The sequence below is a fragment of the Vitis vinifera genome, chromosome 10 (genome assembly GCF_030704535.1).
Source record: "Vitis vinifera cultivar Pinot Noir 40024 chromosome 10, ASM3070453v1".
Classification (NCBI taxonomy): Eukaryota; Viridiplantae; Streptophyta; class Magnoliopsida; order Vitales; family Vitaceae; genus Vitis; species Vitis vinifera.
Window position 1 is genome coordinate 15,098,719 of NC_081814.1, and position 15,811 is coordinate 15,114,529.

The following is a 15,811-nucleotide window of genomic DNA, read 5'->3' on the forward strand; positions in this document are numbered from 1 at the left end:
ATTTTAAGATGCAAACATATGGAAAAATGAACATTTTATTTCATTTGAACTTGAAAGGCCAAGGTCTTCAACCTTCTTACACTTAGCTTACTAGGTTCTAATGAACCTTCACAATCTCTTCAAGTATCCAACCAACTTGAAGTCTTTTCCCTTACAATGAGTAGATGAGGAATGAATTTAATATTTCTAATCCTAGAATAAATTTAGCTTAAAATACAAGAGAAAGCTATGATGATTTTGAGATGCACTAAAGAATTTTCAAGTGTGAAATTAATGTACTTGAAAAAAGAGCTTTGAATATGAGAAAATAAAGGTTTTTCAATTGAATGTTATTATTATCATCTCTATAAATGTTGTAAAGCTCTTCAATTTATAGAAAATTAGTTCTAGAACCCAAAAAGTTACATGACACCCTCGATCAATCGAATACCAGTTCAATTGGTTAACTAGTCATTGGGCATTAAGCACTCTACAACTAACCGTTGAGATTTCTAAGCTCAACCAATGGTGCAATCAAACCTCGACCATTCCTTGACTAGTTGAAGCAAAGCCTTAATCGACTACACACCAGCTATTAAAAGAGAAGAATGAAACATGGAACCATGCCTTTGACTAGTCGAGTCTAATAGGTTGAGTCGGTTCCCCAACTAATTCAATGAGTTTTAGCCTCCCTCAACTGGTTGCACTTAAAAGTTCCTATAAAGACCCAATTTGAAGTTTGAAACTTCCAACAATTTGTGTAACCCTTCTTAAAACTTTTTTAAGTTAGTTTAAAAAGAATTTGACTCAAGGTTTTGCATTAAAACAAATATTCATCCAATTTTATAATAAATACATTGTTTTTAAGCTTAAGTGAGAATGAAAACTAGCTTTTAAGTGCATGAGAAAAGTTTTAAACCTAACTATACTAATAAATAGCATTTTAAAATTTTTTCCTAAAACACTTTGAGTCTTAAAAAAAAATTCCAAGTCTTTGTTACAATGAATTTCTTCCATAGTTCTTTAAAGTTTCTTTATATTTTCTCATTTAAACCTAAAAACTTCACTTCATTTAAATCTTAACATTATTTTATAATCATTAAAACCTTATTAAGAAAATATATATAAACTTCTATATATAAAAATATAACATTTTGTCTCAATTTTTTAAATAAATTTTAAAATCATTATTTTTTTCAATGTAAGCTGTTAAGAATTTCAGGAATCTTATATATATATATATATATTATTTTTTAATTTTAAGAATAAGTCCAAGTGGGGCTAAGATCTAAGACAAAAGTATATGGCAAAAGTGACAAAAACGATTAATACTCTGGTACATCCCTTTTGTAGCCATTATTTTATAACAGAAAAACAATTTGCTTCTCGTGCAAATCCTTTGACATCTTCTACTACCTCCATAAAAATAAATAAATAAAAATAAAATTAGGTGAAGCTGATTGACTTTTATTGCTTTGACATCGTAATATCATCCTTTCCATTGACTAAAATAATAATTGAGCTTAAAGCAATTGTTCACCATATGTGACATCCCATTTCCTTGTTCCCAAGAGATGATACAATATGGGAAAGAATTAATACCTACCCACCGTTTCTAACCTTTGATTTTTTTTTCTTTATTTTTCCATAAATCTATATATGGGTAATGAACTATAGTATTATTTCTCTAGTCAAATTAAGCATGCATACTGAGAGTCTGAGACTGAGGCTGGATTATATCTCTATTTGAGAGGTGGGATGCTTTGCTCATTCCTGAAAAAATTAGTAGGATCCACTGCAGTCTTCACCTTCACCAATCTATCAAAATTGTTCATGAAGTACTTGGCACCGTAAACTTTGCCTTCATCGTAGGACCAGGTCTTAGTGACCCCAATGTCAACGTCTCTGTAATTGAGAAATGAACCTCTTGGGGACTTGGAGACGAATGGGGTCATGTAACTGTAGAGCCTTCTTATCTGGGTCATGTACTCTTTGTCTGCTTCTTCACCTTCTTCGCTCCAGTTCACCGAGTACTGGATCTTGTATATGTTCCCAGCTCTGTGGGGGAAGGCCGTTTCTGAGCTGGGAATTTCGCTCATTCGCCCTCCATATGGGTTGAACACCAGCCCTGTTTTGCCTATCGCAATCATCTTCTTCCACATCCATTCCAGTCCATCCTTGGAGATTGGTGTCTGCACATAATCCGACTTCCTCTTCAAGAAGTTCACTGAATCCGAGATCCTGTTCAGCAGAGCATCAGCTGATGTTCCATTATCGAAATTAGCCCAGTACAGAACTGACTCAATCCAGCTCATTTCCATGCAGTCCTCTTTCTTCAGCCCCAGTGCAGGAAAATCCTTGTCCATGACAGACAAGAGCCGAGCAGCGTCCCCGAGAAACAGCGAAACAAACGATGCTCTGATAGTTCTGTTCTTATTCACGGTCACGGGTTGCAGGAGAACCCTGATGAACAGATCATTGTCGATCTTATCGGCAACGAGTTGCCATTTGTACACAAGGTCGGTGGCATTTTGGTCCAAAGTCCTCTCTACCCTGAAAACTGTGACAGTCTCGGGAACAGCAACGAGCTTGATTTTGTATGCAAGTACGACCCCAAAGCTGGATGCACCACCTCCTCTAATGGCCCAGAAGAGGTCCTCTCCCATGGCCTTCCTATCCAGAATTCTGCCATTCACATCCACAATTTTGGCGTCCACAAGCTGATCAATGGACAGTCCATATTTTCGCAACATATTGCCATACCCTCCCCCACTTATGTGGCCTCCAGCACCCACAGTTGGGCAAACCCCAGCTGGAAATCCATGTAGTTTGCTCTTCTCCCAAATTCTATAATAAAGCTCTCCAAGAGTGGCACCCGCCTGCACCCAAGCAGTCTCATCGCCTATGTTAACGTCGATGGCCCGGAGATTGAACAAGTCGAGGATGAAAAAGGGGATATCCGAGATATACGAAAGCCCATCATAGTCGTGGCCGCCGCTGCGGATTTTCATCTCCATGCCGACGTTTTTGGAGCAAAGAATGGCAGCCTGGACATGGGATTCAACCAAGGGGGTCACAATGATGAGGGGTTTGGGCGTGGAAGATGTGTTGAACCTTCGGTTTCTGATATAAGATTGAAGGACTGTTGTGTAGGAAGAATTGGACTGATTATAAACTATTGATGAAGCCGGTGGAGATGGATCTGAATGGCTGGCTAGGCACTGAATAAAGGTGTCATAGACTGAATCTGAGGCTTCGCATGATGACGACGATGAAGATAAAAGCAGAAAACCAAGGAGGAACACAAGCCCAGGAACAGAGGCAGAGCTTGCTGTCCTCATATTTGTCACTTTTTTGTTGTAGGATTCAATAGGCAGAGGCGTTGGGGACCCTTTTATAAAGACCAAGTGGACTTTCCTTCTGGCCCCATGCATTAAATTTAGCAAAAAGTAAAAGCAAACCGCCTTGGAAAATTCGTACAGAGAAGAAAAAAAATATGGAAACCTGTGATAATAATAGTAATAAGCTTCACTTTTCTGTATCATACTTTTATAAAATTTAGGAGCTGAATAACAGTAGTTGAACCCTATTAATATGCATCGTATTCAGAAAGAAGGATCTGACGGATGGGGATTAGTTTCAATGGTCACACTATCATGCCTTGATTTTGTTATGAAGGAGTTGTTCCTAGTCTACGTAAAAGGAAATTTTAGTTGCCATTTTGTTATTATCTTAAATTCAAATTTGGAAACTCACTTTCTGTTTGGAGTCTTAGAAAATCCCTTTTTTTGAATGGTATGAATATTTTGTTGACCAACTCCGCGTGGTACTATCGATGGCGCGAGATTAGTCATCGGTGCTAAGCTTCTAGGCGGCCGCGGAAGGCCGGCTTGACTTTTCATTTTGTTTTACATGAAAATAAAAAATAAAAAATAAAAACAATATGTTTTTAAATGATTTTATAAAAGATACCATATTCATATTTCTTTAAATAGTCACATAATATTTCAAAATATTTTCTAGAAAAGGTTACCTTTGGATTTCTAACTTAAAAAATCTGAGCATTTGTTTACATACATTTTTTATTTTTTATTTTTTAAGAAAGAAAATATTTATATAAAATACAATAATTCTTTTATATTTACATTGAAAAAGTAATTATTTTTAAAAGTCGATCACATAATTGCAGTAGTAAAGACTTTTTACTATCTCAAATTTTAAAATTTTTTAAAGTAATGTTTAAGAATATAAATTAAGTTTATATTTTTTTAATAAAAAAAAATTTTTTTATATGAAAAAATTATTTTTTAAAATAAAAAAAGCATAAATAATCACCTTATATATATATATTAGATCATTTTTTTATAACATAACAAACTACTAAAAATACCATAAAAATGTTCAATCCAAATAATAATTTTAAAAAAAAAAGAGCTATTAAGAAAAATGCAACTAGAAAAAAAAAACCTTTATTAGAATCATTCCTAAACTTGTCCTTAAATATTTTGTTTTTCAAGTTGACATTTATTTTTAAATATTTTGTCAAACTACAAAGTGTAAAAATTTTGACTTTTATACAAGATTTAAATAATAAATGACACTTTCACAATATTTAAAGTTTTAAAAAATGTACACCTATTCATACTTCAATTTAAATTATCATACATTGAAATTTTAATGGGATAGAAAGTGACTTTTATTTAAATAAAATACATAATTATGTTAACGTATATTACAAATTAATTGGTGATATGAAGAAAGAATAATTGACAGTAATTTTAAAAAATATTTTTAATTCTGTTAACACTTAAAAAAATAAAAATAAAAATTTAAATGTTAAAAAAATTAAAAATATTTCTTAAAATCATCTTTAAATATAATCTAAATTCCCATGTAATCTAAATTTGGGGATTTAGTATGTTACAAATGTCATCATATCAAATAAAGTAATAATTTATTTGATAAACTCTCTTTTGAATACAACTGAATTGAATACTTTATAATATTTTAAAAAGCAAAATCATATAAGATGTTTTCTACATTTAAAAATGGTATTTCTCTACAAGTCTTATGTAATATGTAGCGTTAATTTTATTGAGATCCCTTGAGATTTAGTGTAAATCCATTAAGCTACCACAAGTTTCAAATTTCACCGGTTAGCACCCATATAAAAATATTTTATATATATTTTTTATTTTTTTTAAAAGAATAAAATTTAGTTTTTAGAGAATTATTAAAAATTCTTATTTAAAAAATTTAATAATTCTAACCTAACTCACTAAGATAATACCACTAACTCATGGGAAAAGTGTGTTTTCATATACTCGTATACTAAAAAAACCACAAAATAGAAATCTAAATTTATAAAATATAAATTTCAAACAACTATTTAAAAATAATTAACATTACATGCATTTTTTTATCAAAAGTATTACCTTAGACTATTCAGATACCATTTTTTTAATGATATGGGTACTACTTTTGATCATTTTAGGTACTACGTTTGATCATTAAAAACATAAAATTTGAATTATTTTTAGATGATTCCTATTTTATAATTAATTTTTATATGAGTAAATGGAAACTCACTTTTTAAAAAAATTTAAAATTATTTGTTTTACCTCTATTTTAAATCTTAAAACAACTTACCTTAAATCTTAAGTTAAAAAGCAAATAATCCCGATCTTCAGAATAGTTAACCCATATAACAACTCCATGCATAATTTTTTAATAATTTTTTTTTCTTGAGCTTAGTGATAATGCACAAATATGAAGAGAAAAATATATGAGTTAAATTTTAGCTTAAAACCTAATGAATGGAATTAAACTTATGCTAACTCGGACGGATTTAAATTAATAATAAATAAGTTTTAATTTAATTAATATGGACCAAATCCAACCCAACGTGGAGCCCTCCATCGCTTCGGTCAAAATGCTGTTATTATCAACTTACATGGCGTGTCTAAAGTGCCAACCCTTTTAAATAACAAGAAGGAAAAGAGAAAAAACTTGGAAAAGTGAGGGAAAGCCTTGAAAATAGTAAAAATATAAATGAATGCATGTGGGAGGAATTATGATGTGTTTTTCGTACCCACGTTTGAAAAAATTAAAAGAAAAAAAAAACCAAATCTAAGTTTTTGTTTAGATATATTTTCCACTTTTTTTAAAATTAGAAAATTTTATATAAAAATAGTACGTCTGATGTAAAAGTATATATTAACTTGAATTTATTTCAAAAACTTTGATTATGTCTTTTTAAACTTATTTTTGAAAATCGTTTCTTAGTAATTTACTTAAAAATAAATTTTAGAAAATATGATTAAATATGTCTATGTTTTTCTTTTTCTTTTAAAAATTAATGAAAATAACTCTTACTTATTCTCTCAAAATTATTATCCATTTGACTTTGTTTTTAAAAATTATTTCCAAAATTTAATGGCTAAATAATTTTAGAAAATTTTAAAAACAATTTCTATTTTTTAAAATAAAATAAAAATTTAAATCACAAACCAAACAGACTTTAAAATACTAAAATTTTTTGAAATAGTTTTTAAAATTAGTAATAAAAAAGTGTTCAAAAGTTTTAATATTTTACATAAAAAAATTACTATTATTTTTTATTTTAAAGATAGAAGATTCGAAAAGTATCCAAATAAATATTAGATTGGTAAAATTCAAATTTAACACATGTGACTAAAAATAATTAAAATATTATACTTTTAATCATCCAAATGTTATTTTTTATCAGTGGGGTAAATTTTAGGGATAGAAGTATCATCTTTCACGATTCTAGATATATATGAACTATCTTAAAGATACAATGCATTTGAATTATCTTCGGTGGGTTTTATTTTCTTCTCCTCTTTATTATAAGCATGTGTATGAAAACACGGGGTGTCAAGGGCTGTCGGGCTTTGACCAGGCCAAAGTCTGCGGTTAGATGGTGGAGGGAGGGGTTGGAGATGGAGAACATGGGGGGCTGCGTGGAAAATTAGCTAGAAGAAAAAGCTAAAAGTAGAGAGAAATGAGTGTGGACACTTGAGCCTTGGCCCTTTACTATTCAATCATGGATTATTCCCTTCTGCTGGCTGGTTCACATTTGAAGTCTTGAAGTTTGAAGTTTTAAGGTTAGAAGACTCGGAAGAATCTAACCTTCTTTTCCAGAATAAAACTAAAAATAAAAATAATCATATTTAGTTGTTCCAAGAATCTGACTTTCCTACTCAAAAGCCTTTGTCGATGGTGCCCAAGTCAAGGTCATTGCTGTCTCTCTCTCTTCGTTGTTCCAAGAATCTGACTTTCCTACTCAAAAGCCTTTGTATTGTTCTGTCTCTCTCTCACACATATACATGGTTTAGACACTTGTTTTAAGAAACATGTTTGATCTCTCTCTCTCTCTATATATATTTTTTATTTTAACAATTAATACTTTTTTTTCTCCTTAATTTTTTCAAACAAAAAGGGAATAGAATAGAAAAGAAATTAAATTAAAGTCATTATATATATATATATATATTAAGTTTCAAATTAGTTTTGAAAATTGTTTCTCTAGAACAATAATCAATAATGGTATAAATTTTTGAAACAAATATATTTTTAAATTAATACCAAAATAATTTTTATTTTGAACACTGTGCATAGGAGGTTTTTAAAAATAAAAATAAAAATAATTATTTTAAGATTAAAATAAAAACAAATAATTATTTCAACCTTATTCTAAATACATCCAAAGGCATGATTTGAAATCACCAAATCCATTCCTATTCAAGGTGGAATGGGAATGAAAACAAAATATCTATTATGAATCATTATTTTCATATATCAAACACACTTTTAAAGTAATTACTGAAAGAAAATATTTCATTATAACAAGTTTATATAAAATATTTTGATATTTATCATTTCAAAAAATAAAATTCATCTCATAAAGATATTGTTTTTTTTTTTTGTTTTATAATGTTATTTGATTAAATAAATTTTGGATTAAAAAATAAACTTTTATTTATTTATTAAGATAACTTTTATTTCTATTGTTAAAATGATAGAGCATAGAAATACAATTATTTCTTGAATTTATTATAATTTTTGGATAAAAATATATTCCTATTTATAAAATTGACATTTAATTAATCTATTCTCTCTATCTTGAAAAATTTATTATTTATATTATTTAATTATTTTTTGTTCTACAAACTTGTTTGAATATGGGAAGGATCAATTTCATTTCATAACACCCATCTTATCATTTTCTCTCTCTTTTTACCAAACCTAATTTTAATTTCTTTTTCTCTTTTTTATCTTAATTTAATTTTTATTCTATAAAAGTGTTTGGATAATGGGAAGAATCAATTTCATTTCATAATAACCCTCTTAGCATTTTCTCTCTCCTTTCTCTTTTTAACCAAACCTAATATTTTTTTCTTTCTCCTTTTCTTCCACTTTCCCATGATCTAACAATAATTTTCCCCTTTTTATTAAATAATAATTCAAGATTTGAAAATACAATGATTTTGCCATTATATTAAATAAAATAATGCAAAACTTGATGTGGGCATCTATCATTTCTTTTCTTTTTTTTCTTCCTTCACAATCAAATAGAAAATTTACCATTATTACAACTACACAAGACGTGACTTAAAAAATTTGACAATGCTCTCTTCTTTGTCCCTTGTTTCCTCATCCATAAACAAACAAAAAAAAATGAATAAAAGAAAAATGAAAAGAAAAAAAAACGCATTTCTATCAAACAAAAAATATTAATTGTCATCAATAAAAATAATCTAACATATAAAAAATAAATAAATATTAGAATTTTATTTGGAATTTCCATTTTGTTGCATAACTTATCATGTGTTTCTCTAATTCCTACTTTAAGAGAGGAGTAATGATGACTAAAATGTTTGACAAAATGAAAATTAAGGAGATGGTGTAGACTTGCATTTTTCATGTGGGTTCTTATTCGACAAAACTCATTTTTTTTAGTGAAAATTTGATTTTATTTTTTTTATAAAATTGGAGTCGCCACTTATTTTTATTTATTTTAAAAAAAATAAGAAATAAAATTCTAAACAATTGACTCTTTATTTTTGGAAAAATGCGTTTTTGAAAACCCGAGCCTAAGTTTGGAGATTGAGTTACTTGTTAGAAATGTATCATAAAGGTAATACCCTTTTAAACCCTAAAAGCAAGTCTCTACTAACTAGGTTGAGGAAAACATAGTAATTAACCGATAAATCATGGATATCAAAGGAAACAAAGATGATTAGATCTAAAATCAAACAACATGCTATTCATATTCAAACAATCCTACCAAAGTGTTAGCCCAAGGGTTCTCCTAATCGGGTTTTGATGATAACAAACTATGATTAAGTGACTAATTGTTTTAAATGGTAAATAATCTCAAGTATAAATTCAGAATTCATCAAATGACCAAATGGATACAAGATCAAGACTTTGGGAAGACTTTTGATCATAGGAAATGAATGTAAGATGAATGCATGGGTGCACTTAGGATTTTCATACCATTTCATGCAACTTAAAAAACTCAGTTTATCCTTTAAAATTTTGATTTCATTAAAACCCGAGTTTTATCAAATGTACCTTAGGCAAAACGTTTTAAAATTGGCATATTATTTCACCTAAAGACCTTGTCTAAGTGTTAGAAAATAAAGGAATTGAAAAAGATAGGTTTTCGAGGCCAAAAGGCTGAACCGATCGAGGCTCTGGCCAATCGACTCAAGCTAACCGGCTCAACCGGTTGGGGAACCGGTCGACCGATTGCCCTTGTCCGGTCGAGGTTTGGTCGAGGAGTGCCAAAAACACTCTCTTTCATCCAATAGCTTCCTCTTCCCGATTGAGGTTCACCCCTTCCCAATCGAGGTCCAGTTGAGGCAATAGTAACCTGCCAAGCATTAAATGCTCTAACGACTAGTGAACCAATCGACCCCTAACTTGACCGATCGAGGCTCCCTTTTACTGTTTTTGGCTCCCGAGCTTAGAAACCTATAAATTGAGAGCTCCACTTCATTTATGAATAAGATAACACTTGCAATCAATTTTCTACCTACCTGTTCTTGACCAAAAAGCTCTCATTTCTTTCTTAGTGCATTAAATCATCACTTGCATATCCTTTAGTGCACTCTTGTGTGTCATCCTAGCTTTGTCTTGTATTTGAGTTATCCTTAAGCTAGGTTGAGGGACTTATTCTTATAGAAACTGAGTCTTAAAGCCTTCAAGAGGTTTGAATCTTGAAAAGATTGTGTAAGAGCTCATTGGAGTCGGAATCCAAGTGTAAGAAGATTGGAAGCTTGGTTGAAGCTTCAAGTTAGTGGAACCCTCACTCGGTTAGGAGATTAAGGAGAGTGGACGTAGGTAAGGAAGTGTTGAACCACTATAAAACCCGAGTTTGAATTTTCTAACTTTATCTCTTTATTTTTGTTTATATTGTGTTTGAACTTGTTGTGTTTGAAAAGATTTTTAAAAACCCAATTTACCCCCCCCCCCCCCCCTCCCTCCCCCTCTTTTGGGTGTTTTTTCTTAATTAAGTATAACATTTATTTTCTCAATTGGTATCAAAGCTAGACCTCTTGTTTGAGACCTAATAGTCTAAGAGGAAATGGTTATTTCATCAAGCTCATCTCACACTGAAATTTTTGCAAAACATAGAGCTCCATTTTTTATGGGAACCAACTATCCCTATTGGAAAACTAAAACAACTTGGTTTTTAAAATTAACATATTTAGACGTATGGGATGTCATTGAAGATGGCCCAACTTTTCCTACTAAACTAGTTGATGGAGTCTTGGTTCCAAAACCCAAGCAAGAATGGAATGAGCTTGATAGAAGAAATTTTCAATTAAATGCTAAGGTTGTTTTTACTTTGCAATGTGTTATGGATAGAAATGAATATAATAGAATATGTCAATGCAAATCAGCTAAAGAAATTTGGAGATTACTTGAGATAACTCATGAAGGAACAAATCAAGTGAAAGAGTCAAAAATTAATTTACTTGTTCATAACTATGAATTGTTTTCAATGAAAGAAAATGAGACTATTGTTGAGATGATTACTAGGTTCACCGACATTATCAATGGTCTTGAAGCTTTGGGAAAAACCTACAAGGAATCCAAGAAGGTGATAAAGATATTGAGGTCTCTCCCATCAAAGTGGCATACCAAGGTCACCGCAATTCAAGAAGCAAAAGACTTGACTAAGCTACCTATGGAAGAGCTCATAGGGTCATTGATGACATATGAGATTAACTTGGAAAAGAAGCTATAAGAGGGTGAAGACAAAAGGAAGAAGAACATAGCTCTCAAAGCTACAACCAAGGAAGAAGAAGATGTTGAAGAAGAAAAACCAAGTGAGAAAGATGACGATTTAGCCCTCATCACAAGAAAGCTTAACAAATACATGAGGAGTGAAAGGTTTAGAGGAAGAAAATTCACCTCTAGAAGAGACCTTTCTAAAAAGGAATCCTCATCTCATGGTGACAAGAAAAAATGGGAAGAGAAAAGAGATTTGGTGTGTTTCAAATGCAAAAAACTAGGACACATCAAATATGATCGTCCTCTCTACAAAAGTGAAGCCAAGAGAAGAATTCAAAAGGCAATGATGGCCACTTGAAGTGAAAGTGAAGAATCCTCCGAAGAAGAAAAGGAGAAAGAAGTGGAAAACATGTGCTTCATGACAATAGATGATCTTGATGAGGTAAACTCTAACTTAGTGATGAAGATATGCATGATGTTTTTGAAGAATTATATGAGGATTTTGAAAAGCTTAGTTTGAAAAATAATTCTCTTAAAAAGAAAATTCAAGAACTTGAAAAAGAACTTGAAAAAGAACTTGAAGAAGTGAAAAAAAAATTTTCAATTGTTGAAATATCTAAAACTCATCTTGAAAAAGAAAATGAGATTTTGAGAAGTGAAAATGAGATTTTGAAAAAGAAAAATGAATGGTTGACCTCCTCTCTTTCAATTTTCTCGTGGACAAAAATCTTTTGAAATGATCTTAGCTAGCCAAAAATGTGTTTTTGACAAACAAAGCTTAGGATTCAAATCATCAAAGAATCAAAAGTATTTTAAAAACTATTTTGTAAAAGAAACCTAAAGTGCAAGCTCTTCTACTACTTGCAACTTTTGTGGAAGAGGAGGGCACATTAGTAGCACATGTCTCTTAAGAAATGGATCTCAAAAGAATTCAAATGCTAAGGTTAAAAAGGTTTGGATTGAGAAATCCAAGGTCACTAACCCTCAAGGACCCAAAAAGATATGGGTACCTAAATCAACTTGAATTTTATTTTGTAGGGTTCAAAGAAGGATAAGTGGTTCTTGGATAGTAGATATTCAAGACACATGACCGGGGATGAATCCAAGTTTGTTTTCCTTACAAAGAGAAAGGGAGGATACGTTACCTTTGGAGGCAATGCCAAAAGAAGGATCATTGGTTAAGGCAACATTGGTAATGACACATCCTCTCTTATTGAAAGTGTTTTATTAGTGGATGGTTTAAAACATAATCTTTTAAGCATTAGTCAACTTTGTGACAAAGGTTTTAAAGTAATTTTTGAAGCATCTCATTGCATCATCAAAGATATTCAAAATGATAAAATCATCTTCATGGGCCATAGATGTGATAATTTTTATGCTATAAATATTTCAAAATATGATGGTCATGATAGATGTTTTTCAAGCATGCATGATCAAAGTTGGTTGTGGCATAGGAGGTTGGGACATGCTAACATGGACCTCATTTCCCAACTCAACAAAGATGAACTTGTTAGAGGTCTTCCTAAAATAAATTTTCAAAAAGATAAAGTTTGTCAAGCTTGTCAAATGGGAAAGCAAATAAAAAATTCTTTTAAAAACAAAAACTTCATTTCAATAACTAGGCCTCTTGAGTTGTTGCATATGGATTTATTTGGTCCATCTAGGACACCAAGCCTTGGAGGAAAATCTTATGCATATGTTATTGTGGATGACTTCTCTAGATACACTTGGGTCTTGTTTTTAAGTCAAAAAAATGAAGCCTTTTATGAGTTTTCAAAGTTTTGCAACAAGGTTTAAAATGAAAAAGGTTTTACAATTACTTGTATAAGAAGTGATCATGGGAGAGAATTTGAAAATATCGATTTTGAATACTATTGCAATGAGCATGGTATTAACCACAATTTTTCGGCTCCTAAAACTCCTCAACAAAATGGGGTAGTTGAGAGGAAAAATAGAACTCTTCAAGAAATGGCTAGAACCATGCTAAATGAAAACAATTTACCAAAATATTTTTGGGTCGAGACGGTTAACACTTCTTGTTATGTTTTAAATAGAATATTATTGAGGCCTATTCTTAAGAAAACTCCCTATGAGCTTTGGAAAAACAAGAAACCCAACATTAGTTATTTCAAAGTCTTTGGGTGCAAATGCTTTATATTAAACACCAAAGACAATCTTGGAAAATTTGATGCAAAATCGGATGTTGGAATTTTTCTTGGTTGCTCAATTTCAAGTAAAGCCTTTAGAGTTTTTAACAAAAGAACCATGGTTGTATAGGAGTCCATCCATGTTATTTTTTATGAATCTAACAATTCTTTCCAAGAAAGAGAGAGTGTTGATGATGATCTAGGCTTGGAGACCTCCATGGGAAAATTACAAATTGAAGATAGAAGGCAACAAGAAAAAATTAGAGAGAATCCCAAGAAAGAAGAATCACCATTGGCACTACCCCCTCCTCAATAAGTGCAAAGTGAATCAAGCCAAGACCTTCCTAAAGATTGGAAGTTTGTCATCAACCACCCACAAGATCAAATCATAGGTAATCCATCTAGTGGGGTAAGAACTAAATCATCTCTTAGAAATATTTGCAATAATCTTGCTTTTATCTCTCAAATTAAACCTAAAAATATAAATGATGCTCTAGTGGATGAAAATTGGATGATTGCTAAGCAAGAAGAATTAAATCAATTTGAAAGAAGTGAAGTATGAGAATTAGTGCCAAGACCTTCAAATCAAAGTGTTATTGAAACTATATGGGTTTTTAGAAATAAAATGGATGAAAATGACATAATTGTTAGAAATAAAGCAAGATTGGTAGCCCAAGGTTTTAATCAAGAAGAAGGGATAGATTATGAAGAAACCTTTGCTCCCGTAGCTAGATTGGAAGCCATTAGGATGCTACTTGCCTTTGCATGTTTTAAAGACTTTATTTTATATCAAATGGATGTGAAAAGTGCTTTCTTAAATAGCTTATAAATGAAGAAGTATATGTTGAACAACCACCCAGTTTTCAAAGTTTTAATTTTCCTAATCATGTTTTTAAACTTAAAAAGGCACTGTATGGTTTAAAACAAGCACCTAGAGCATGGTATGAAAGATTGAGTAAATTTCTTTTGAAAAAGGGTTTTAAAATGGGAAAAATTGACACAACTCTTTTCATAAAAACCAAAGAAAATGACATGCTCTTAGTGCAAATATACGTTGATGATATCATTTTTGGAGCTACTAATGTCTCTCTTTGTGAAGAATTTTCTAAATGCATGCATAGTGAGTTCGAAATGAGCATGATGGGAGAACTTAACTTCTTCCTTAGACTTCAAATCAAGCAACTAAAGGAATGAACCTTCATCAATCAAGCAAAGTATATAAGAGATCTGATTCACACCTAATTGGTGTATCAGCTGATTCATGTCCAGCTGGTGCTCCTTGATTGAGGGAGTAATCAACAAAATTTATAACCTATTACACCATGTACTAGGGTAGCAAAGACAAAGCTACTATAGCATAGTGGCTCTAGGATCGTTCACTGGGATGGGTTTTCACTTCACAAATGATATTAATTCAAAGTTGAATTGGTGTCTTTTCATTTCAAGGTTAGCTTTAAAAGAAAACATAAAGAAGTAAATGTTTTAGAAAGATTTAAACTAATCTAAGCTAACATTAAAGATTAAAATGAAAAGGTGTAAAAACAAGTTTCTCAAAGATAGGATAGCTATGCTCTGGCTCTTATGCAAATTGAAAATCTCAGGATAGGCTCCTCGCGTTGGGGTTGCAATTATGGTGATGCTTGCTTCCCGAACCGGTATGGATTTAGCAAATCAAGTTTTAATCCTTTAAAATGGCAAAACAGATGGTAGTGAATTTCATCAATGGTTATTCACCTTAGACTTCCTTTGAATGGCTCATAAGAGATAACTAATGGTCTAAAGCCAAAAGCTTACCAAATATTGGCAACTCAAAGTCATTCCAGGTGATAAACTCACCTTTCAATGGTCATTGAAATTGGTTCTAACAGATTAATGCAAAACTTGGAATTGAAAACCTCACCTTCCAATAGCTCGTAGGAGATAACTAATGGATAGAAATCCAAAAGCTTATCAAGTATTGGCCGTTGGAAGTTGTCCAAAGGAAATAAAAACCAAACTTTGCATTAATGAACCATTAATGAAAAACAACTACCTTACCTTCCAGGTGCGAGAATTTTCCATGGGATTGCATCCAAGCCATCACATAACATCCATACTTTGAGAAACTAAAAGTTTTAGCCAATCATCCTCTGAGGAAAAGCCCTTAGAGGCTATTTGGCTACTAAGAAAATAGAAATGGGGAAGAACAGGAGAAGAGAAAAACAGAGCAAGGCTCTGTATATTCTATATATTCATATATTTTTACATCTCCATCCGTCGTCGTCTTACAATGGATGCAAGGGAATATATATAGAGAAGTTTTTCCAACCTTCCTAGCTAAGAAATCTTATGATTCGTGGATTACAAGGAGAATAATGGAAATTTATACAAAAATATCTGAAGAAAAAATCTAAAAGAATCGGTGCATAAATATCCCA

The 15,811-nt window shown here is 31.3% G+C and overlaps 1 protein-coding gene across 1 annotated transcript; it reads right to left on the reverse strand.

The window, feature by feature from the left end:
• Positions 1-1,425: 1,425 nt before the first annotated feature.
• On the reverse strand, positions 1,426-3,383 carry LOC132254490 (berberine bridge enzyme-like 21). Its single transcript, XM_059740256.1, has one exon. The coding sequence runs from the start codon at positions 3,318-3,320 to the stop codon at positions 1,722-1,724; it is 1,599 nt and encodes a 532-aa protein (XP_059596239.1). The 5' UTR covers positions 3,321-3,383; the 3' UTR covers positions 1,426-1,721.
• Positions 3,384-15,811: the final 12,428 nt, after the last annotated feature.

Coding starts and splice junctions, on each gene's coding strand:
- LOC132254490 (XM_059740256.1), bottom strand. CDS start 3,320: ATGAGGACAGCAAGCTCTGCCTCTGTTCCTGGGCTTGTGTTCCTCCTT.